The 25,431-nt window shown below is 41.7% G+C and overlaps 1 protein-coding gene across 4 annotated transcripts in view; it reads right to left on the bottom strand.

Annotated features, from left to right (window-relative positions):
* The window catches only part of Aplp2 (amyloid beta precursor like protein 2), a 65,491-nt gene that overhangs the window by 32,003 nt on the left and 8,057 nt on the right, over window positions 1–25,431 (bottom strand). For all 4 annotated transcript variants that reach the window (XM_023701494.1, XM_004641424.1, XM_023701493.1 and 1 more), the window contains exons 2-3: window positions 1,410–1,583; window positions 497–620 (exon numbers count right to left, since the gene is read on the bottom strand). In XM_023701494.1, the coding sequence (XP_023557262.1) occupies window positions 497–620; window positions 1,410–1,583 (298 nt within the window). The remainder of the gene's footprint in view (window positions 1–496; window positions 621–1,409; window positions 1,584–25,431) is intronic.

The raw sequence follows: 25,431 nt of genomic DNA, 5'->3' as shown, positions 1-25,431 counted from the left end.
TAAGCTCTCGGTCCTTAGGAGTGGCAAGTCCCGCAGCATCTGGCCCTGGCACCTGCCCACAGGCTTTTATGAGTCACTTTTCCTCCTGAACACAACCAGAAGTATGGCCTGATTAACAGTGCAAATGAGCAGGATGAAGAAGACTCTTCCTTCGGCTGCTTTCTTCTCTATTGCTGCTGTGAATCATTAATTTCAAACTGCTAATGAGAGCGCAAAGCTGGACTGCTCTGTGGGCAACGTGCTTACTCAGTACCATAGAAAAGGTTGGTCTTCCAGAGACAAGACAGGCACAAGAGAAGAGGCCAAGTTAGTCACAGAGAAGCAGGCAACCACTGACTCTGCAAGTCTAAGCCATGTTCAGAAAGCACTAAATACCCGTAAGAGAAACCTCCCAATAAATTCATCTTAACCATGCAGATACATCACTGTGAACCAAGAAAAAATTAAATTTAAGGAGGGGAGCAAAAGACTTCCTGAAGTTACCAAGAACACTCACCAAGACACTTGAAAGGTATAACGATGTGACTCTTGCATTGTTTTTTGTCCCTCCGGCACCAGTTGTCAACATTAACTGGCTGGTTTGCTTCCATCACGTTGGTGATCTGCAGCTCAGGATACATCTGTTAAGGAAAAGAAGACCAACACACGGGATGAATCTCCCTGCAGATGGACATGAAGTTTTAAAGCAAGAGTAGAGACCTAAATTTATTCATCCTGGACCCTTTTCCTACATAAAGCTAAGTTCCACTCCACTACTTTTTGCACCAATTGAAGTTATCAAATAGAATGATCCTCACAACTGAGAAGTCAGACTTATTTCTTCCATGTTCTCTCATCAAAAATGAATCTGCATTTAAGAACAAAAGCAGCAAGCCTTCAACCCCCCAAAAATCCAAGTGAGTATTAAGCTTGCTTATAGTGCAAACATAAATCTCCAACTTCCTGGGGGTGGGGGAACAACACGAAGAAAGTCTAGTAATGAAATTATCCCCGGCCCTTGGTAACAAATGAAAATATCTTATATCCTTTTCTTTCTAAACCAAAAAGTTAAACTGGATGTGATCTGAGGAGATACTTTTATAGTGGTTTCTATTACCAAATAGCAAACACAAGAATACACATGACATATTTTACTTTCTATCTTCCCAAGACAAGAGAGTTAGTTTGTGCTTCTTAAGCATTTGCTCACAACCAGACAGAGAAAGGTTGGTGAGACCTCAATCACATCAGACACTCAAAGCTGAAGACCTAGGGCTCCAGTTACACGCATCCTGGTTCTTGGGTCAAAAGAATGGAGAATCTATTTCTTTTCTTTTTTTTTTTTTCTTTTTGAGAATCTATTTCTAAGGTAAAGAGATTCAACCCTGGCAGGGGCCAGGGTGTTTTAAACTTCCTGACAATGATCTTACCTCCTGACAGTACTGAAGAACCTCTTCTTTTGTTCCAAAGCAGCTCTTGGTGCCAGATGGGTCGGGTTCCCATTTCCCAGTCTGAATGTTCACATGCATATTTAACTTCCCACAAAACATTGCAATCTGAGGCTCGGCAACAGCAAATCCTGTTCCAGCATTGGCTGCAACAGCCTACCAAAGAGGAATGCAGAACTAGTTTATTCCCAGAAGGCTGGCAAAACATACACAGTGGTTTCTGATAGAAGGGATCTTTTGATAATCTTCACTGCTTATTCTTTTTATTAAAAAAACCCAAAAAACAAATCCTTTTCCCAGAAGGTAGAACAGAATTTTAAAATGACCTTTTCAAAGTGAAATGTCAACGGGAAATCTAGTCCCAAGCCCTTGCTTGGGGCTACTTCTACCTTGAGAATTTAAAAAGTAACTGTAGTTTGCCCTCATGTAAGCAATTTACAAATTCTGACGCATATCAAATCATAAAACAAAACTAATGTCCCAATACTTCATATACCTCACTCATACAACAACAACAAAAAATATTGAAAAAACTATTCTGCAAAGCAATATGCTAAATAGTTAGAATGGGTGAGAATAGTCATGATTCCACTCTCTAGGTTTCCCTTCTAGGGCACAAGTCAGAATTCACAGAAAACGTATACACACAAAATGGTATGATCACATCCCCTAAGATAATATAAAAAAGGCAATGTGACGTAGCTTGGAAAGGGAGATGATCAAGGGGTCCGGAGCACCTCACAGGGAGAACGGGGACAGGGAGAAGAATGTCGAGACAGGTTTACAGAGTACACTGAAAGGATTTCAGGCTTCATCAGTGGAAATGCTAAGACATTTCTGAGCTCAAAGTTACTATTTTTAAAATGCAGTGATGATGTCTTTTCTGGTTGCAGGGTTAAAAAAAAAATGAACTGGAAAAAAAAAAAATCCAGGAAAATGGTTCCATCCACAGCGCAAGAGAAGAACAATAGTGCTTGCACAGAGATCGGGCCAGAAATTCAAGAAATTACAGAGCAAAATGGTAAGACTTAGGGGCAGATTAAGTAATGGGCAGTGAGAAAGAGGATGATGTCAGGCTTGCCTTGGGCTGTGGTTTAGATCCTGCTCGTCCGAAGGCCCACAACTGAAGAAGGCACCAGCTGATACTGCTGGGAGGGGGTAGAACCTTTAAGACAGTGATGGTAAACCTTGCAGAGCCTTCACTGGTAACAAACAGCTCCTGCAGCAGTGAGGCATGTGTGCCACCGATCTGCCAGAACTGCTTTAGGGGAGAGGACCCTTGGAAGGTCACAGGGCATGTCCTTGAGGGGACTTCGGGACCTTGGCCCATTCCCATCTCTTTGCTTCCCAGCCACCATAAGAGCAGCAGCTTCTGCCATGCTCTTTCACTGGGATACTCTGCCTTACTACAGACCCCCAAACAACAGCGCCGACCTTGGATGGAGATTTCTGAACCCGTGAGACACAATCACTTTTTTTAAAGGGGGGCAGTGGATCTTGGTATGTAGTCCAGGCTGGTGTCAAACTCATGATCATCCTGCTTCAGACTCCAAGTGCGGGGATCACAGGTATGTCGCCACCATATGGCTCCTACTCCTCCTTTTTTTTGGTACTTGAGAAGCAAACCTAGGGTTCTGTACCAGTGACCTGCACTCCCAGGCCTTTTCTTATGTTTTTTTTACAACGTTGCTACATGGACCAGGAAGGTCTCCAGCTTCCTTTTTTTCTTACAGTTCATTATCTTAGGTATTTCATTACAGTAACACAAAGCTGAGCAACAGCTTGCATTACTTAGCTTGTGGGAGCATCAATCATGGAACAGAACACTGAGAGGGGTTCTATGAGCCAGGTGACATGCCTGTAGTCTCTGCTAGATGGATTGTTTGAGCGCATGAGTTCAAGACCAACCTTGAAAACACAGAGACATAACCCTTTCTTTGTAAAAAGGGTGTGGAGGGAAGTTCCTGAACACTTGTGTTGGGTAAAAATAACTATTTCCTGAAGTTTTTCTTTGGTCAGTATCATCTTGCTTTGTTACTAGCTCTTAACTATTAATAGCTCAAAGTTATAGGTGAGAAGCGGCATTTAGGAATATTTTTTTAAAATTTTATTTACGTGTGTGTGGGTGTGGGTGTGTGTGTGTGTGGCCAGCTAGCCCACCAGGGGGCGGGGCTGGCTGGCATGTGGTGCTGGGGATTGAACCGCGGTCCCTGATGCTTTGCCAAGCTTGTTCTAAGTAGGTGCTTTAGACCACTGAGCCATCTCTCCAGCCCCTTAGGAATACTGACAGTAACATTCCTGCAAAATACTGTGCCCTAGAAGAGCACAGGCATCTACGCAGCCAGTTACTGCAGTCTGTGCCTTTACCCACAGGATGCATCCCAAGACTCCAGGGGATGCCCGCCACTGCACAGTACTAACCCTGAAACTGTAGCACACGCATGTCTGGCAAAGCTCAATCTGTATGTTGTGCATAGTAAGAAATACAACCAAACAGAATGCAGCTTAGTAAAAGTCAGCCTGCGTTCTACTAGCTTAAGACAAAGAAACACAAACCCTTGTTAGATCACTGGGAGAAAGCTAATTTGGAATTAAAACGTTACCAAGACCTACTAAGGCAGAAAAACATCTCTACTTTTCAATAAACAACTGACACCTTTATTAACTAAAATTATGTGATGAATTATCATTATTGAAGGAGAAAGTCTTATGCCTTCTTTCACTAAAACTGCTTATGAGGCTACAAACTGAGGTGAATACCTGCCCCCTTCAAAGAAGAAAAAAACATTTAAAGGTATCTAGGGAAAGGAATACACACTTACTTATGCTAACACTTTAATGGTACCTAACTCAAACATTCACTGAAGTATCAGTTACATGTGAAAGATCCTGAGCAATGTTTCCTAATTCTTTCTAGTACTTCAACATTAAATTAGCTATTAAATAGGATTTGACTCTGGCACGGAATCTTTCAGAAGATGGAGGTGACTGAGAATATTTACCCCTCAAATTCCAAAAATGAATACGGGGGAAAAAAAGAAAAAGCTGTCAATTAGTTATGAGACTCACCAAACCCACAGCCATGAAGCGGTCAATTTTAGTGCAGGCAGCCATTCATCAGCACCAAAGATGATGTTCCACATGTTGCTCATTATGACTGCCGGCTAAAAGGCCACAAGAGCTCCAGCTGCCCTAAGTGTTCAGCGTATGGGTCAACCACGGAGGGCAATGCCTGAGTGGTAAGTGCACTTGATCTCTGTGCTGAGATGGTTAGCACTGCCTTCCCTGAAGAGGAGCTAAAATACCAGAGGTTAAAGCAACAGGAAGAGGAGGTTCGTAGCCACAGATCCTTCTATCAGTTACCACCAAGAAAAAGGACTCACTGGAATCAATCCAGACAGCTAATATGCTACAGTGATTCACTTCTGAGTTCAGAAAGATTAATCCTTGTGGTCATGAGAGACTCAGGAAGGTATCATCCGAAACATAAAAAGCCTCTGTGGACCATGTCTAGGAATCGACTAACCAAACACACCCCTACCTTACCTAGAGTAAGATAGGATGATTTTTTCTACAATGTACTTACTCACTTTGAAAATACTCATTTAATGTGCTCTCCATTTCTCAGCACAGACTGCACCTTGATCCATTACATCAACATATAAATCAATCTGTTTCCTAATCTAACATGTTACAAATGGGGTTTCTCTGCCAAGTCAGCACTTCTGATATCCTGTGAATCTGGAATCCCTTATGAAAGAAAATTAATGTCCCACACGTTGGCACTTAAGCCAGTCCTTGTGATCTATGCACACTGCAGCACTTTTAAAGCTTTGAAAACAAATTGCATCAATTGCTTTCCTAGCCAGTACTTCTACTTTACTTAATAATTCATTCTTAATAAAAAATTCAATTTTATTAATTTGGCTCAGGGAAGAGAATTTAGCTATCCAAGGACTGAAATTTAACTTGGTAAAAAGTGCTTCTAGTAACTTGGTTGAAACCCCGAAATGACTTAAAACATAAATTATGTAAATAAACCTAAATGTGAACCTACAATAAATCAGGTCCTTTAATCATCATTTCAAGAGACAACAGACGCAACTACAGGACCACCTATCCCCCACCTCCCTTCACAAAGCCACTCGAAACCAAGGAAGTCTTACTACCAAACCAGAATGTATGCCACAGACTCATTCTGACTGCAGGGTCTGTGAACGTGCCTGCTGCGCCCCAAGGGCAGGGCAACGCTCTGCTGGCGGCGAGGTACGTCTCCTCAGGTGGCGGGGCACTGCAGACACACTCCACCTCGTGCAGGCCAGCTATCCGCTCCAGGTCTAAGGAACACAGAGTTAAAATAGGCCGTTGCGGCATCTAATTACCAAGTGTAGGCTATTGATAGTCACTCTAAGGCCTGGAAGAAAAAGCAAAATGGCAATCTATTAAAAGACTTGAAGACCCTGTATTACTATTTCATTCTTGCTTGTTCAAGTGGTGAATGATACTTCAAGATTCATAAGCTGCAAAGATTTAAATCTATGCCAAGTCAGCACTTCTGATTTCAAAGATTTACTTAAGTGAATGAAGTGATATAAATCTTGTTCTTACCACACTTTCAAGATATCTCCCCAAAGATATTTTCTCGCTACAAAAGTGAAGACAGTTATTTTAGGGTGGAGACACTATCTCCCACCAGACACCATCCTGAACTTTATCAGCAGTAAGACATTTAGGAATTCTGATCAGGAAAGACTGAGAGGCTGCTACAGGAAAAGACTAAGCAGAAATGATAAACAATGGGGGAGCACGAGGAGGACACCAGAACAGGAAAGAGACAACAGTGGGAAAACTGGAGCAATTATTTGCATAAGGACCAATGCAAAGTTCCCGGTTTAAATAATTGTTCAATGGGTTATATAAGATGTTAACATTAATGGAAGGCATAGGAGGTCTGAACTGACGATAGCTTTTATTTAAAGCTTCACAGTAGGGCTGGTCAGATAGCTCAGTGGACTAAAGTGCCTGCTTAGGCAGAGTGCAGCGGCCAGGTTAAATCTCCAGGAAGCCGAGCCGGCCCGGCCCTGCCCGGCCCTGCCCTGCCCTGCCCTGCCCTGCCCCTTCCCTAGGGTGCGCTGAGACTCTGATGGAGAGAGACTGAGTGTGGTGGCGTGCTCCTGTAATCCCAGTGCTTGGGAGGCTAAAAACAGGAGAATCACAGCCCTATCTACATAGTGAGACCCTTTGGACCTTGTACTAAACAAAGAAACAAACATTAAAGCCTTACAGTAGTTTAAAATAAAAGTTGGAGGTGGTGACATAGTTCATGGACAGAGTTCAAGGCCAGCATGTGCAAGATCCTGGGTTTGATTCCCAACACCAAAAAGATGAATCAGTCTCATTTTCCTTCCGTTCATCATCTGTGTGCCTTGATGTCAATCTAGCGGGCACATTATCAACTGTAAGACTCTAACAGCCAGGCATGGTGGCTCATTCCCGCAACCCTAGAATTGGGAGGCTGACGCCCAGGGATCACTGCGCTATTGATTCTGAACACAAGAGCACACAATCTCTAGTCGTAAGCTCCAGGTGTACATATATTAATTTTATTTCCCAACGGTAGGAGAGCTGTAACAATTCTGGCCCAGAGCTTAGTGTACAGAAATTCTACTTTAGTTGTTGGTCAAAAAGGTGACTGTAGCTTGCAGCCTTATTGCAGAGTATCTTCTTCAGCATCAACTTTGAATTAAAAAAAAAAAAAAAAAAAAAAAAAATGCAGGCCTCAAATGTTTTAATTCGCTATTTCACAAAAATAGCAAGATTCTTGTTAAATGTGTTCTAGTTTTAGCAAAAATATGCTAACACCCATTCTAAAAATGACCATTTGCATTTACCAACTGAAAATTCTGGGCCTTCAAAATTTTGCATTTAATTCTACATAGCAACTGGCAAATTAATTGTACAGGGTTAACTCCAAGCAGTAAAAGACACTATTCTTAATTGATGTGTATAAGGTGTGCTTTTGCTAAAACTTTAAATATGAAAGTATGAATGAGGTATCATTTCCAAGTCTGAAAATGGTTTAGGCTATCTCTAAGGCTTTTTATAGAACATGGTAATCTGTCCATCTGGATCACACTGGTAAAGATCCAAGCACCATGATTTAATCAAAGTTTGCCTTTTGCTCTGTGTGAGGTGAGCTAAAAATCTACAAATGAAGTTACTGAAAATACAAAAATACACAAAATATTTGTATGCAAAAATATGCAAATTAATGTTTGCTAATATTATCATAAATGGGTTCTTCATTGGTTACGGTGTTTCGTCCCTAATGCCATAACAAAACAAGAAGGTGTGACTTCTAGGGCCCAGAGCCACCAGGGCTTGCCTCAGCCAGGCAGTCTTCTCACTCTGCTTCATCCTGGAGGTGCACCACAGTGGATCAGCACGTGGCTCAAGACACAACCCTGGGCTCCGGCTCCACCGACTAGCTGTGCTGTCTCCAGCAGGTCACCCCCCACCCCCGCCTGTGTCCTTGATTAAAAGGACTCTAATGTGTTTGAAGTAGTGCTTGTCACAAAGATAGAGCTCTTCAAGCACTGATGTGGCTATTATTCTTATCAGACTTTAAATTTGTTCATCTGTAAAACAGAGCTATTAGCATGCATATTCCTCTCAGGCCTGTTGTGGGGATTAAATTAAGATAATGCACAAGCGCACTAGGCACAATGCCTGCTGCAGAGCAAGCAACATTACCACAGAGCTGGCTCCTGAAGATTTCATTCTCTCTGACTGCAAGTGCACAGAACTGGACTTAAGTTATGAGCACTCAGGGGAAGTGCACAGGAAGAAGTCCCCCTGTGATTAACTATCTTCCCAAAATTCAAGATGCATGAAATGGACTGTGTATTCCTTCTCTGCTATTAAATGTGGCTACACATAAAGCAGGTTGCATTAATGCTCTACATTTTATTTTGTGGGAATCCAGTCACCAAATGTTTACACGAATAATTTAATACAGTCTGACCACTTATAAAAAAGTCACCTGGGCCGGCCAGATAGCTCAGTGGACTAAAGCGCCTGCTCAGGCAGAGAAAGGGACCAGAGTTCCATCCCTCATGTGCCACGCCTGCCCTGCCCCTGGGCACACGAAGACAGCGACTGAGACTGGGCATGGTGGCGAGCACCTGTAATCCCAGCACTTGGGAGGCTGAAAACAGAATCACTACAAGTCTGATCTGTGTAGTGAGACCCTGTAGATCCTGTACTAAATACATTAAAAAGAAAAAAAAAGTCACCGGAGTTGCGGGCTTCCTGGTCCTGGCCCTTTTCCAGCTGGCTGGGGAAGCGCAGCCAAGATGAACACAGATGTGAGGGTGATGCTGCGTACCCGCACCCCAGCACTCGGGAGGCTTACGCAGAAAGGCCGCAGGCTGAACCCGGCCTGGGTAACTTAGGGCAGTTCTCTTAAAAAAAGAAAAGGATGTAACTCACTGACAGGGTCCTGGGCTCAATCCCCAGTGCCAACCACATCTACTGATATTTCCTTGATCAAAAAATAATATAATTTCTTATAATACACACACATATAAAATTTCTTTAAATTTGTTTTCTTTTTTCAACTTGTTTTCTTGATGAACATTCACTTGTAATAGCTATATAACCTCATGGAAAGTATTTAATCACTCTTGACCCTGCTGTTTACTTTTGTGCAATATAAATATGGTGCTACCTAAATTTTAGTTTATCACAATGAGATATCAACAATAATAACTGGATTTTGGTACATGCTACAATGATAAAAGCCTGCTTTCTTAGTACTTTTTTTTAAAATTTTAATTTAATTTAATTTAATGTGTGTGTGTGTGTGTGTGTGTGTGGCCAGCTCAGCCCACCAGGGGGCGGGGCTGGCTGGCATGTGGTGCTGGGGGATTGAATTACGGTCCCTGTGCTTTGCTAAGCTTGTTCTAAGTAGGTGCTTTAGACCACTGAGCCATCTCACCGGCCCCTCTTAGTACTTTTTAATGCATGAGAAACACACTTTGAAAACAAAGACAGTTTCCTTACTGAATTATATCTCACTATGATTCCAAAAAAAAGCAGTCACTTGTCATACTTGCAAGACGAACTGCAGGGGTCAGATTAACAGGGAGCTTCAGTATCACTATAAAATGATCCAAATGGTATGAACTGGGACGTAATGTTTGAAACCAATGGCCAGCATTATTTAGGCAGTTACCACATTTATTAAAAGTGCATTCAGGGCCGGGGAGATAGCTCAGTAGAGTAAGCGCTTGCCTGGCAAGTGCAAGGTCCTGAGTTCAATCCCTGGTACCACAAAAAAAAAAAAAAAAAAAAAAGTGCGCTCAGCAGCAGGTTCAGGATTGGGAGTAATTTATAGGGACAGATCTACCTAAACCTTAAAAAGATGGAACAATTTCAAGAAACAAGCACCCAGGAAATGGTACTGATTCAATAATAATAATGAAATATGTCCAATCTAGATTTTTTGTATTGATTCACAGATAACAGAAATACTACAAAAGAAAAAATGCAAAAGATGGAGTGATTCCTGCAGATTATCCAAGCCTAAAACTGCAATATTTTGTGAAACCCCAAATATGCTTCTGGAGGCCCTGATGCCAACCTATGAAGGAGCTAATAAAGGTCTACAACAGGTTTTGGGGGGCATTTTGAAAAATGAGAAAAACAAGCCAGGCATGATGGCCCACACCTGTGCTCCCAGCTACTATGGAGGCTGAGATGGGAGGACCACAAGCCAAAGGCCTGCCTGGACAACACAGTGAGGCAACATCTCAAAAAGAGAAATAGGAAATAGGGGCTGGGGAGATGGCTCAGTGGAATAAAGCGCTTCCCTGGCAAGTGCAAGGGTCTGAGTTCAATCTCCGGTTCTGCCAAAAAAAAGAAATAAAGGAAAGGTCTAATGAAAGTGTATGTCCACACAGATATGTAAGAGTATTAATCTCCCAAGTATTCTCTCTGGAGAATAACAGTCCAGAATTCTAAGCCTCTGTTTTTACTTTTTGCTATTAAAATGATGGCAAAAATAAGTAGGTAGTCTGTTTTTAAAAAAGTCTCAGGTGAAGAACCTGTATCTTTGTTTTGTAACAAGAAAAGATGATTTTGCCAAAATGATTTTCAGAAGACAGGGAGAAAATTTATCTTAAGAAGAATAAAGTGTCATATAGAGATATATATTTCTCGGAGCTGGGGAGATAGCTCAGTAGCATAAGCGCTTGCCTCGTAAGAGCAAGGGCCTGAGTTCCATCCCCAGCTCTGCCAAAAATAAATAAATAAAATAAATAAAGAGATACAAATTCCCTATGATGAGTGTGATCATTGTGTATGCACCTAAAATGCACCAATAAATGTAATCAATTAAAAGACACAAATGGAAATTTTTAGCTACTTTACTAAATATTTAATAGATGCAAACAATATTCAGTTATCAATCTTGATAAAAAATTGCCTTAACTTCAAACGCTCATTAAAATTGAAAATAAAAATTTGAAATCGTTCTACCGTCTCAAAGTAAGTCAAAATACATCTTTCCTATGATTTATGCAGCATTTAAATTTACAATAAACAGACCGCATTATCAGCTCACACCAGATCTGCTCTCAGACAATAACTCTTCCTGCCTTGGACCCATGCCCATGTGCATTACTGTAATTATTGGCAATTTAAAAAATAAAGTAACAAACCTAGTATATACAAGTCAGTATGGCTACTGCTTTGCTGTATTGGCCATTAATTTGCTTTCTTAGGTTCAAACATCTAACCACTAAATACACAGCAGGAAAAGCAACACTCAAATAGAATAAGGATGTAAACACGTGTTAACACACGAACACAGCCCACGTGGTGGAAAGCACAACAGCACTTCTGTTCATCTTGCCAGGTGGCCCTCAGGAAGCTGGGCCGGCTCTTGCGCTCCAGGCCGGCTGCACTCGGCATCAAGTCGGAAGGCACTGCTCCTCCAGTCCACAAGATGAGTGCTTACCGCCCCGCGAGGCCCTCCAGCACGGCCCATCTGCCTCCACCCCATCCGTTTCAGCACCACCCTTTCTTTGTATCTCACCTGAGCCAAGGTCCTGGCCTCCTGGCCTCCGGCCTCCTGGCCTCCTGGCCTCCGGCCCCCCCGCACCCCTCCCCAGGAAAGTTCCTTGTTTTCATCCATCAGGACTGGGTTTTCTGCTGACTTCACAACCATTCTGGCCCTTAGGTACCCTTCTCACTGACCAGTAGTGTCTATTTCCCAGTACTACAAGAATCTAAATTTTTTTTCTAAATTCTGTATCTGGCATTAACAGCTAGAATATAATTGCTAATAATCATTTATATCTAAATGAGTGACTATAAGACTCTGAAGTCCAAGCTCCTGTTTTTTTCCAAGACATTTAGCTAAACTAACAATCATCAGTGAATGACAGCCAAGAGTGGTGGCGCACATCTGTGGCCCCAGTTGTTGGGACGCTGAGGGAGCAAGCTTGCCAGGAGTCTAAGGCCAGCCTGGGCTACAAAGTGACTTCAAGGCCAGTGTGAGCTGCATAGAAAAACCATCTGAAAAAAAACCAAAACCAAAACCAAAACAAAACAAACAAAACCCCCAAAACAAAACCAAGAACAAAAACCACACAAAATAGTAAATGAAAAGAAGATGGTTTGTAAAACTGTACTGTGGATTTCTGCAGGTCTGTGGAAAGGAGCAGTTGGTGGTTAATTTGTTCTGTCACCTTTTTTTCAATTCTTTGATCTCTTTCCTCTTCTTAATTTCTTATATACTTCTTTTTTTTTTTCTTCTTACAATTTTGCATGCATAGATCTGGTAATATGAACAACTACTTTGAAGACAACAAACACTGTGAAATTCATGTTATTTAGTGAAATTCTGTATCACTTGAAATTTTTCTGCTTTAATACTATTTTGGGGGCTGGTGAGATGGCTCAGTGGTCTAAAGCACCTACTTAGAACAAGCTAAGCTAAGCAAAGCACAGGGACCTTGGTTCAATCCCCAGCACCACATGCCAGCCCGCCCCGCCCCCTGGTGGGCTGAGCTGGCCACACACACACACACACACACACACACTAAATAAATAAATAAATAAATATTTTAAAAAATACTATTTCTCTCTCTCTCTCTCTCTCTCTCTCTCTCTCTCTCTCTCTCTCTCTCTCTCTTTTTGTACTCTCTTTTAAAAAAAAAATAACACTTACCCCAGGGGATTTGATCCCCAGCATACGAGCTGGCCCTGCCCCCAGGGTGCACTGAGATGGCAATTGAGACTGGGCTTCGAGGCACACCCCTGTAATCCCAGAGTTTGGGAGACTGAAAACAAGAGGATCACTATGAGTCCAATCCGTGTAGTGAGACCCTGTACTAAATACATAAAAAATAAGTAAATTTTTTAAAAAAATACAGTGAATGATTTCTAAATCAATAGTGTACTAGTTTGTATATAAGCACATCCACAAAGAATGTCAAATTAAGTGAGGAAAAAGTGCAGGACTATACATTTCATTCTATTCAACACCAATCTTTGCCAAGTGATTCCACAAAGACAGTATGAAAAACTATGTAACACAAGCCTGGAACAATGTATTGGAAGAACAGCCCTGGGCCTAACACGGGGACTCTGTGGAGGTAGTACTCAGGGTTAGCAGGCCTTCAATTTACATTTCTGAGTAGCACACCCTCTTTCTTTCTTTTTTTTTGGAGACTGGGTCTCACTATGTAGTTCAGGAAGGCCTCAAACTTGTGGCAATAACCCTGTTCGTTTATTTATTTATTTTTGTATTTTAGGGAAGGGCCTAGAGGGTGCTCAGGGTCTCACTACTAGATGGACTCGTAGCGATCCACCCGGCCCAGCAATCACACTGGGTTACGGGTGTACACCACCACATCCAGCTCGGTGAGAAAGGTTTTGACTCTTAAACCACCCACACCCATCTACTCACTTATCCCATTGGCCAAGTTAATGTCCCTATTTTTATTACTGACACACCTCTGCGTACCACTATGACACCGCCTAGGGGCGTCCATTTCCCCAGGAGAAAGCGATCTTCCTCCTTTTTCTCTTATCTGCTTGGTGTCCCAGGCACCTGACTGCTCATTCTCCCTGAAAGTGTAAAAAAAAAAAAGGGGGGGGGGTCAAGACTCCCCAGAGCGCCCCGGAGGCTCCCTCTGACCACAGCTCCTCAGCCTCAGTCTCCCTCCTCCACTGGAACTGTTACTCTGTGGTCATCTGTCTTAAGAATTCCTTCTGCTTCTCTGGTTTCTTGTTTTCCTCTTACTTCCAGTTTGGGTGCCTTACACGGGAGGGCGGGCGGACAAATGGTAACTTTCAAATACAATTACAAAGTTTTTATTTGATGTACACACTCTACTAGGATTTGCATAAGCACTCAATTCTAGGTTGGAGAATATTTTTCCTCAGAAATTCCGGTCTTCCAGCTTCAAGCACTGCTGTGGAGAAATCTACAACTGATCTGATTCCTTGTGTGGGCCTATTTTTTCTGTCTTTCCACTCTTGGTATTTTGAAATTCAACATAATGTGCCTCGGTGTGGTCTGTGTGTCACTTCCCGCCCTAAGCTTTCCCTGGACTGAGTCAACCCCAACACAGTACCCCTGCTCCTATTGTTCCTTCTTAAATCCTATTTACCTTGGGATCTCCTAACTTGATTCACTAGTTATCTTTTCCTTTCTAGCATCTTTTGTTCTTTTCTTCCTCCTGCTGAATTTTCAAAGTTCGGGGCTGCAGGCACAGAGAGGTCCTTGGCTGGGGTCAGTCTCTAGCACCAAAAAACCAGACTGCTCTAGGGATATTTTAATTTTTTTTTTTGTGGAACCGGGGATTGAACTCAGGTCCTTGTGCTCGTCAGGCAAGTGCTTATTCCACTGAGTCATCTCCCCGGCCTTCTAGGGATATTTTAATGAAGATTCATTTGTCCAGTTGAGACCAGCACTAGATGCCTCATATATGCCCCAATATTCCTCTTATGTTCATATTCTACGACAGGTTGTGCTTCTTCAAACACTGCCTTGTATACACATGTAAAGCCCCACGCAATGGTTCTGTCTGGCTAGAAGATAGGTACATACTTTGTATTTAATCCCCCCCCTTTTTTTTTATTTTAGGGAAGGGTCTAAACGTGTTCAGGGTCTCATTACTAGATCAAACTCGTAGTGATCCACCTGTTTACAGAGTCCCAAGAGCTGGGATTACAGGCGTGCACCACCACACCCAGTTTCAATCACCATCTCAGTGCTCGGCCCTGCAGGCCCAGGGATCGAACCCCTGGCCCCCGCGCCTCCTTGCAGGTGCTTTAATCCACTGAGCTATTTGGCTGGCCCTGTATTTAACCTTTTAAGAACAATACTAAAATCACTTTTCTAATAGCTGCTAAGAAACAGAACAGGGGATATAGATGGGTGTTCCAGCAAGGAAAAAAAAAAAAAACTAATATAATATTAAGCAGAAATTCGCTTGAAAAAGGGATAGAGACAGGTTCCTAACTAATAAATCAAGGAAGATTTCATTAGCAACTATAGCTTTTTGTTCATTTAAAATTTACCAAATTAAAAGAAGTCTGTTGCTACTTGGCCCCTGCTGTCAGATTTTCCAATTCTTTCTAATCCTGGAGAGGAATTTTTCCATTAAAACCCACTTTCTTATTTAGGAATGAAAAGACACACTTTGAATTTTAAAATTCAAACAAGGTGGTGACAGAGCACTAGAACAGGCCATTTTCTCCTTGCAGGATACAGGTCTTTCACCTCAACTGCAGATTATCCACTAGGAATTACAGTGACAAGGAACGGCAGTTATTCTAGAAGAATAAAATTCACCCAACACTGTGTATCCTAAGGTGGCACAATACTGTGCTTTAAAGAGATGCAACATCACAGCTGAAACTGAAGGACACGCTAAGTGAAATGCACCAGTCAAGAAAGGCCACATATTCCACGATTATGCTGACATATGACATCTCAATTAGCAAAACTGATAGAAACAATACAACTGTGGTTGCCGGCTGTGGTAAGGGAACCAGGAAATTGTTATTCAATGGATATAGTTTCATTTATGAAAGACGAGTAAGTTCTAGAGAGCTACTGTACAACACTGTACTTAAAGAGTTTACAATACTACACTTAAAATTTAAGAGGATGAACCTCATAAAGTATACTTACATAATAAAAATGTTAATGGTTAGAGTGATAAATTTTGTGGCATATATATTTTACTATGGAACAAAAAAGACCTCTGTGGATTGAGCTGCACAATTTAGAGAATGTATTTTTATATCATAGCTGACATAATGTAAACAACCTATCTGGAAATAAATCCTATAAACAGTTAAAAAAAAAAAAAGACAGGCTACATTAAAATAATCTATGTTAAGAGACTGGGAAAGTGTTGACAATGTACTGTAAAAGCTTTTTTCATTTATTACTTTAGGAACTACATAGTGCCTTCAGCTTTGGTGGTGGTGTCACAATGCCTCGTATATATCAATTTCATGATGATTCTGAAGAACCTCAAATGAGCCAATTATCATGGAATGTCTGCAACTTCTGATCAAGCTACAGCCAAAGGTTCTTTTAAATGTCAGCTGGAATACTGTGAATACGACTGAAAAAATTGCACTGTATACCGTTACATGACAGAAATACTAGAAACATACATATCCAATCATAAATCAATTAAGTCATAAACAGGCAGTCTATTTTCACATAAAAAGTATTCCTGAAAATACGGGCAAGTCACAGCACGTGCAGTTTCTGGATATTCTGCTACTAGGAAGCTGGCAATTTATCAAATCTCAATTACTTCTGTTTTAGGAAGAGAGAATTTTTTTTTAAATATTTATTTATTTTTATTTATTACATTTATTTATTGTGTGTGTGTGTGGCCAGCTCAGCCCACCAGGGGGCGGGGCTGGCTGGCATGTGGTGCTGGGGATCGAACCGCGGTCCCTGTGCTTTGCCAAGCTTGTTTTAAGTAGGTGCTTTAGACCACTGAGCCATCTCTCCAGCCCCGGAAGAGAGAATTTTTGAAAACTTATTTCCACCATTCTTTAAACATTCCTATACAACTGAGCCCAATGAATGTTGACCTAAGTCCAAAGAATTTCTAGCTAGAAAGCACCAAACAAGCCTCAATTCTATCAAATCACGTGCTTCTCATCCATACAATAAGCACCATCTCCCATTTTTTCCCCTCAGTGTTACAAAAATGAGGGCACAAAATAAAACAAACAGTTCCAACACTGCTACAAATATCCACCTCCTGGCTTCTTGGCAGCACTCTACACCATGACTCAAAATGAAGCATATGTGCCAAATTCAAATTCAGGGCATGAAGGGCTCTGTACGGGGCTGGACACCGGACAGTTAAAATTTCAGAAAGTTCAAAAGTCCCAGACCATGAAGAATGATTCAGTTAAAAATCAATGTTATGAAATATTTAATGGCTTGGAAAGTTAGCCACTATGTTCAGAAAAATGGGCTACAAACCAAAAAAGGGATTTTTTTTTTTTTTTTTGAGAAATAAAGATGTGCAGAAAACAAAACTGGAAAAACAAAACAGCTATGCATCTCAATAGTAAACTGCAGTTTTGAGGGGGTGCACTTTCGTTTTTGCAGTGCTAGAAATTAAATCTAGGCCCTTTGCACAGAGCTACATCCCAGCGCCGCCTTTCCTTCCACTTTATCATGGGACCAGGCCTTGCTAAACTGGTGAGCTGGTTACCATTACGTTCTAAGATTTTTTTTTTTTTTTTAAATACAATATGTGTATAACCCAACATAAGATTGGTACTGTTTCATAGAAATTTTTAATGACCTTTTAGATAAAGGTTCATCTAGTATATTTTATATAGTCCTGCGTAACTAGCATATTGAGAGCTCTTTATTGTTCATCCAGGAGCATACTGCAACTTCTCTTGCCTTTTGAATTAGGCTCTTTCTTATTTCCTATATGTTATGTCTGGAGGTATTAGAATATTTTAAGTTTGTATAACTGGAAAATATTTTACTGTTAGTTTTCAAAGGTATGTTTGCTAAGTATAAAATTGAGAGAGAATAGATTTTCTTTCAGTCCTTTAATTTAGTCTAGTTTCTTAAGCACTCGGTCTTTTTTTGTTGTTGTTGTTCTTTCTAATGTGGAATAAGATGCTATTTAGTTTTGTTCTTCCATAGCTAATTTGTTAATGCATATGCTTTAATGATTTTTTTCTTTACAGTAACTTTCGGAAAATTTCATTTTTGTGTATTTTGGTATGATTTTATTCAAATTTCTTGTGCAAAAGGTTCACTTTTCTTGGAAATGTGTTATAAAGTTCAACTAAATTCAGACATTTAAAAAAAAATGACATAATTCTTTTTTGACACGGGCTATACTGCAGGAGTGGCCAGCTGCTTCAAAGTTTTTGAGGTGCTGGGCCTCACACTCAGGGCCTCAAGCTGGCTAGGCAACAGGCTACCACTAAGCTACACCCCAGGCCCCAAAGGCTTTGTTTAGTTTGGGTTGTGCAATAGTGGGGGCTGAACCCAGGGAGTGCTGAGCTACATTCCAGCTCTTTTTATTTACTTTTTTTATCGTATGATACAATTTCACTAAGTTGCCTAGACTGGCCTCAAACTAGAGATGCTCTGTCCTCCAGGCCATCTGTCCCCCAGTTAGCACAAATCTCAGAGCAAGTTAATCATGTACTGATTTGCGAGAGCTTGGTCCAGTTATTTTACAAGGGGCAACTGAAAAATACAGAGAATGTTTAAATTTTAGAAAATTTATTGCAGTGAAAGAGCCATTCCCATTAATTCTCCTTAAAATATTCCCCTTGCTTCCTGTGAACACAGCCCCATCGTTCTTGCTGCTTTGTCAAACAGTTCCTTTCATGTCTTCAGTGACACTGTTTTGGCTGCCACCACATCCCGAACTGATTCAAAACCTTTCCTACGGTCATTTAACCTTGGGGAAGAGCCAGAGCTTGTGAGGTTCCAGATCCTGTGAACTAGGTGGATGAGGAAACACCGTAATGCTGTACACGGTGATAAAAAATTACAGTACATACTTACAAGTTTTATTACAGCAAAAGACCCTGGTTTTAATCCCCTTCTCTTTTAGCACACTTAATGCACTGTTTTTGGCAATGAATGTGTCTTTTACCACACAAGTTTAAAAATTTAAACATTCACTGTATCTTTGTATCACCCCCTGAATTTCCAATCTCGGAGGACTGTTCTGGAGTTTTCACGAAAACAAGAAAAACACAAGACATTAACAGTAACTACCATACACAGACAATCATTTCTGTTACTCCTGTAATTCCGATTGTTGTTTGCTTCTCGGCCTTTTTGAGACAGGATCTCTCTATGTAGTACACAACTGGCCTCAAACTCGCAGCAATCCTCCTGCCTCAGCCTCCCAAGTGCTGGGATTACGGGCCTGCAACACCATGCCCAGCATTTTTATTACTCTTAACCAACACAAGAATCTGCTTCTCTATTCACTAGATAATTCAGACCAACCTTCCAACTAAGGACTAGAAAATCAATTAAAAAAAAATTTCAAAACCCTTGCCGGAACACAGTGCAGGTCCAAAATAAAGAATTACCATGTGAGTGTGCAGGACAAGGTGGAAGCCCAGGGAGATGGGCACAATGTGGGAGGCCCTCTTTCCCTCTAGAGAACTTAGAAGATTCTGAAGAGGGTGGTTTAGCAGCGCTTGATGACATGGGAGGACTGAGGGCTAAGCATGGTGGTGCATGCCTGTAATCCTAGCACTAAAAAGACTGGGGCAGGAAGATGGCTACGGTTTGAGGCCATTCTGGGCTACACAGAGTTCAAGGGCAGCCTGAACTACACAGTGAAACCCTGTCTCCAACACGCACACGCACACCCACAGAGCCAACCGTGAAGGCCTAAGGAAAACCAGACTTGCATCCAAGGCTGATGGGAAAAGGGGACGGCGCACACTCAGAGCCGATGAAGAGCTGGAGGCGATACCCCAGAGCGGACTGAACCTCCAGGAAAGCCAAACCTGACAGGGCTGCACCAAGACCGCAGCTTGGCTTCCAATTAGTGATGCTGGACTGCTGGGGTCCTCAAGCTCCAGCTAGACACAAGTGAACGCTAGTCTCTGAAACAGTGTTAGAACTCCGATTAACCGACGAGCATCCGCATTAAAAAGGTGTCTGGTGGGGCTGGTGAGATGGCCCAGTGGTCTAAAGCACCTACTTAGAACAAGCTTGGCAAAGCACAGGGACCGCGGTTCAGTCCCCCAGCACCACACGCCAGCCAGCCCGCCCCCTGGTGGGCTGAGCTGGCCACACACACACACACACACACACACAAATAAATAAATAAATTTTTTTAAAAAAGTGTCTGGTATTTAGTAAGTCAACAAACCACTACACAAGCTCACATAAATGAAAACATTCAGAAATAAAAGGAAAAGATCCAAACACAGGTACTAGATAATAGAATTATTTATGGACTTTCTCTTTTTTTTTAAATGTTCAAAGACACAAAAGAAAAGATGGAGAAAATAAAAGAAACTACTTTCATTATAAAACAACACAACTGGAATTAAGAACTCAATGAATGGATTTAATGGTAGATTGGGGGGCAAAGCCAAAGAAACTGTTGGCAAGCAAAAGATGGGTCAAAAGAAAATCAAACAAGGGAAGGAGGAACTGGGATGCTCAGTGGTACCTGGCAAGGGCAAGGACCTTAGCTCAATTCCTGGTAAAGAACAAAAGGAGAGACACAAGATAATGATGTCTTAAGATATTTTTTGCAGCCCTACTGGAAAGAACTAGGTCAAGAAATATTCAAATTGTTAAATATTTAAAAATAACTGAATATTCTAAAATTGAAAAGACATCAAACTAAGGATTCAAGGAATTTCACAAGCAATTTTTTTAAGTTATTCACTCACAAGCAGCGGGGGCTGGGGATATAGCTAAGCAGCATAAGCGCCTGCCTGGCAAGCACAAGGTCCTGAGTTCAATCCCCAGTACTGGAAAAACAAACAAACAAACAAACAAACACTCACTGCTTGAACTCAAAAGCAGAATGTTTTTAAACAGTGTAAACCTGCTAGGGAACAGATTCTATGAGAAAAGCTTAAAAACAGCCAGAAAAAAAGGGATCTAACTATAGTGGCAATTAATTCTTCTATGCTAGTAACAATATTCAAAATCAGGGATGAAATAAGATCTTTATGATGATGAAAGAGGGGCCAGCAAGGCAGCTCAGCAGACTAAAGCACCTGCTTAGTCCATGCGGCTTGATCCCCAGCCAGCAGGGCTGAGGCAGCCACAGAGTCCCGGCATGGAGCTGTGTGCCTGCTGCACAGGGAGACCCTGTAATAATCAAATACACTAAAAAAAATAAATAAATAAAAATAAAAGATGAAAGAAATCATCACTAGGAACCTATAGTTTGAAAAGACATTTAAATTGGGAATGGACTAGGAAGGTCCTGGGTGTACCACAACCTACAGAAAATTCCAAATGATTTTAACAAGAATTTGCCCCCAAATCATGAGAAAAAAGAGTAATGCTAATCTTAATTATTGTAGAGAAGAAAACAAACACGATGCTTCTTCCACCAAAACTCTTTTCATGAGGCCAGCAACTTTGAAAACTAAAGCCTGACAATTATAAACATAAGATAAAATACAGGTTAAACTCAGTTTTAAAAGCAAAAGCAAAACTCCTGAACAAAATTTAAGCAAATCAAACCCAGAACATAAAGTCTGTTTCCTTGTGGAATGCCAAGCTGCCTGCATATCGCACTGCCAGAATGAAAGGGGGCGTGCGCGTTTGGCTTCGTAGTAGCACATTTAATAAAAAGGCCTTGCAGTCAACATTCAACACTGCAAAATAAAACAATAAAGAGAAAAAGGAACACCGTAATCTTAATAGTTCAGCGAAAAGAAGGTGCTAGAACATAACGTGAAAGTCATCTACAATACAGAATCTTTGACAGAGCTGGGGATGCCGCTGCGCAGTCGAGCACTTGTACCTGAAAGGCCCTGCTTTTGGCAAACTGAGAATAAGCGCTGTTTCTTATTACATAAAAGTGGTACACTCATTACATTTATGGAAGACGTACAGCTTTTTCCGACACCGAGTTCAACAGAGATAAGCTCCAGCCTTAGCAATAAAGAAACTGAAACTACAAGGATTAAATGGAAGGAAACAAAATTCAGAATTCAAAATACACATAAATACCAGAATGAGAATTAGTGCAAGTGTAACAAGGCTGCTGGGTTCAAGGTCAAGCATCTACCTATCTGTACAAAGTAATGCTAAAAGCTGCCCAGGCTGCCCCACACCTCACAGCAATACCTGGGATTGGAGTACGGGCCACCACGGGCCACCACGCTTCGCTATGAGGTCAGGGTTTTTGGGGTGAGAGTCTCACTATGAAACCCAGGCTGGCCCCAAACTGGAGGTGACCGATCCTGTCTCAGCCTCCTGAGTGCTGGGATTACAGGTGTGCAGCACCATGCCCAGCCAGAGGTCTATATTAAAGTACATAAATTAATAACAAAATCTTAAAAATGTCATTTACAACAGCATTTAAAATATCAAATAATTGGGCCGGGGAGATGGTTCAGTGGATATGTGCTTCCCTGGTAAGCGCAAGGGTCTGAGTTCACTCCCCAGTTCTGAAAAAAAAAAAAAAAAAAAAAAAAAAAAATCAAATAACTAAGCAGGTGTGGTGGGCAAGAAGCTCCAAATCTCTGGGACTGCCTGGGCAACTTGGCAAGACTGTCTCAAAACCTACTAATAAACCTAACAAGACATACGTGGTATCTATTTAGACAGCCATACAATATTGATGTAGAGAGGACTAAATAAAGATGGAAGCCATTTTCCAGGTTGAAAGACTCAACGTTAGAAATATGCAGGTTCTTATTAAATAGAAGGTTTAAGGTCCTTCTTAAATAGAAGGTTCCAGCTTCTTCCAATTGCACAACAGACCCAAAGTAATCCCAATCAAAACTGCAAGTGCCAGTTACTTTTCATACAATGTGGCAAACTTGTATGGAAACAAATGGGTTAAATAACAGCCAAGACGCTAGTAGCAAGGTAGAGGGGCTTGCTCTAGTACAAATGTCACTACTTAGCTGAGCAGCATGACAACACCAATTATAATCTCAGCACTTTGGGAAGCTAAGACAGAATAGTAACTTGGAGCCTACCCCAGGCAGCTTACTGAAAAGGTCTCAAAATACGAAGAAAAGGGGGGCCTGGAGATGGTCAGCAGAATAAGCACTTGCCTGGCAAGCCCAAGTGTCTGAGTTCAATCCCCGGTTCCACCAAAAGAAAAAAAAAAAGAAAAGAAGGGCCAGCCAGACAGGCTCAGCAGACTAACGCCTCAGCGACTGAGCCTGGGCGTGGTGGAGAGCACCAGTAATCCCAGCACTTGGGAGGCTAAAGAACAAGAGAATCACTACGAGTCTCATCTGTGTAGTGAGACCCTGTAGCAAATACAAAAAAAGAAAAGAGACAGAGATAGAGAGAGGAGGGAGAGAGGGAGAGAGGGAGAGAGGGAGGGGGCTGTAGCTCGCTGTGAAGGCCCTGTTACTGGGGGTGGGGGATGATGACACAATCTCAAGAATGACACACAACTTATCGAGGGACAGAGATCAGAGGCATATAAGACAGAAGCCCAAATTCATGCAGAAAAGGATATTTTATTTATAATAAAGATGACAGAGAAGAGCAGAAGGGAAAGGACAACCTGACAACAAATGGAGCCTATCCATATGTTACGAGATGCACTGCCATATGGAAAAAATAGGGAAAAAGATCTTTGCTCTATGTGTTCAAAAAGAAAAAAAGTCACAAATAAGCCATAGCTCCAAAGGTGAAGTGAAAGCCAGTGAACTCCTGGTAAGACCACACAGAACGCTTTCACGTCCTCCAGATGAAACTTCCCAAGGAAGACACAAAACGCCCGACATCTTTTCTGAAAATACACTTTTTAAGAAGAAAAACTGAAAGATGAGACATTAACAGGCAAACCACAGAAATAACAGCATTATCTTAGTAACCTCAAGCTGGAAACAACTCAAATGTCCATCCACAGAACACACTTATTAATTCATACAGCAGAATAGTACACAGCAACAGAAACAAACCACAACAGGAACGAACCACAGCTGCACTCACTGCAAATGACACTCAAAAACATGTTTAGTAAAAAACATTTAATACCAAGCAGAGAATGCCCCACGATTCCACGTACATGAAACTTCCTTCCTTTTGCCTACTTTAACAAAGCTTCAAAGCGCTCCAGGGCGTGTGTGGCACTCTGACGCCTTTCTAAGATTATCCTGTGTATTTATTTTCAGTTCAAGTATCTTGACAGTCTCACATTCTAAAACCATCACAATGTTAACAGTGCGTGTTGATGAATTATTTATTACAACTCTAACAGAAGCCTGAGCAAACTTCATGGAAACACGTGAGAATGCTAAACCTCTGATCTAAGATAATAGTTACTTCTGGAAAGTTCAAATGAGGCCCTTATAATGTGTTATTTCTGTACTTGTAGCGTGTGGAGTTTTGAAAGGATAAAGCAAATATAGGAAGTGTTAAGACATAACAAAATTAGAGGTTAGCTATGTATGTCAGTGCTTTTGTATGTTGTAGACGAGACAGAATAAAAAGGAGTAAAAGAGGGTCATCTCTCCAAGTACAAGCCCCGCTTCTGCCTCGGACTGTCATCTGCTTAGCTTTCCTCAGAACAGGAAAAATACCTGAAGACACTCACGTCCATTATACCATTACTAAGTCCCTGCAGCAGGCCGCACAGCTTTGTAAGTCAGCCAGATGAACGTTTTCATGCTCTTCCAGCCATTTTGTTCTGTACGCATTATCCCTCCAAAACAAAGCAGGTGAGCTGCTGCTCCAAGGCCTCAGTTTCACCAGCCTGCAACCCACTGGTGGTTCTGGAAGAACTTCTTCCCTTCGGCAATGGGACAAGCCCAGGTCATCGTCACTGGGCTGTTTCCACCAATATCCAACGCCCTATTTGATTCCAGACTAATCCTCTTTTTTCTGGCCATCTGATTCAAAAGCAGGCTCTGAAAGGAATGGCAACTGAGCTGATGTCTTCCCTGAGGCTTCGGCTTGCGGGAAGCACAGGATACAATCACTGACAAGTGACACCTAAGGGTTTCACAACTGCTGGACTTTGAAAAAGGTATCTCCACCCTCAAGGGAAATAGAGGGGTGGAGTACGTAGCTCGGTGACAAAGCACTTCTCTAGCATGTGGGAGGCCCCAAACTGGAGCCCAGGTCCGAGGCTAGGAGAACTAAAAAGTTGGGTGTGTTTGTGCACACCTGCAACTCTGGGAGGCTAAGGCAGGCAAACTACAAATCTGAGCCCAGCTGAGGCAACTTAGTGACAGAAAAGACCTTGCTTCTATATAGGGGGGCGGGGGGGGGGTGTGTGTGGATGTAGCTCAATGCAAGGATCTAGGTTCGATCCCCAGAACCAGAAAGCGGCATCCAGCTCCATCGCACATGCCACCTCAGTGCTCCACACACTGCAGGCTGGGGAAGGCAGAGGGGGGCGCAGGGGTCCTCACAAGTGCCCCCTCCAAAGTTTCCGGTCACACTGGAGAATGGCCACTGACTCTAAATCTGATGCAGCAGCCTTTTTTCTTCCAAATGTCAAATATACCCTGTGCTTATAAAACCTCCCCAACAGGATCACAATTCCTTTAAAAATTTGTCAGAAGTCAAAGAGAAATAAACCTACTATTACAGAGAACTTGTGCATTATATAAAAAGATACAGCAACTTTTGCTGTTGTGCTGTCTCTCGGGTAGATGATTGTTCAAAAAGAAGGGGATGGTGAATGAAGGCAAGAGACAGGAAAAGGAATATAGTGGGACTGTCCTGCTTCAAGGTTGTATATGGTTAGATTTTTTATCTTTTTTTTTTTTTTTG

This window comes from Octodon degus, unplaced genomic scaffold (genome assembly GCF_000260255.1).
Source record: "Octodon degus isolate 3935 unplaced genomic scaffold, OctDeg1.0 scaffold00136, whole genome shotgun sequence".
In the NCBI taxonomy this organism is placed as follows: domain Eukaryota; kingdom Metazoa; phylum Chordata; class Mammalia; order Rodentia; family Octodontidae; genus Octodon; species Octodon degus.
This window is presented reverse-complemented; position numbering and strand designations above follow the sequence as displayed.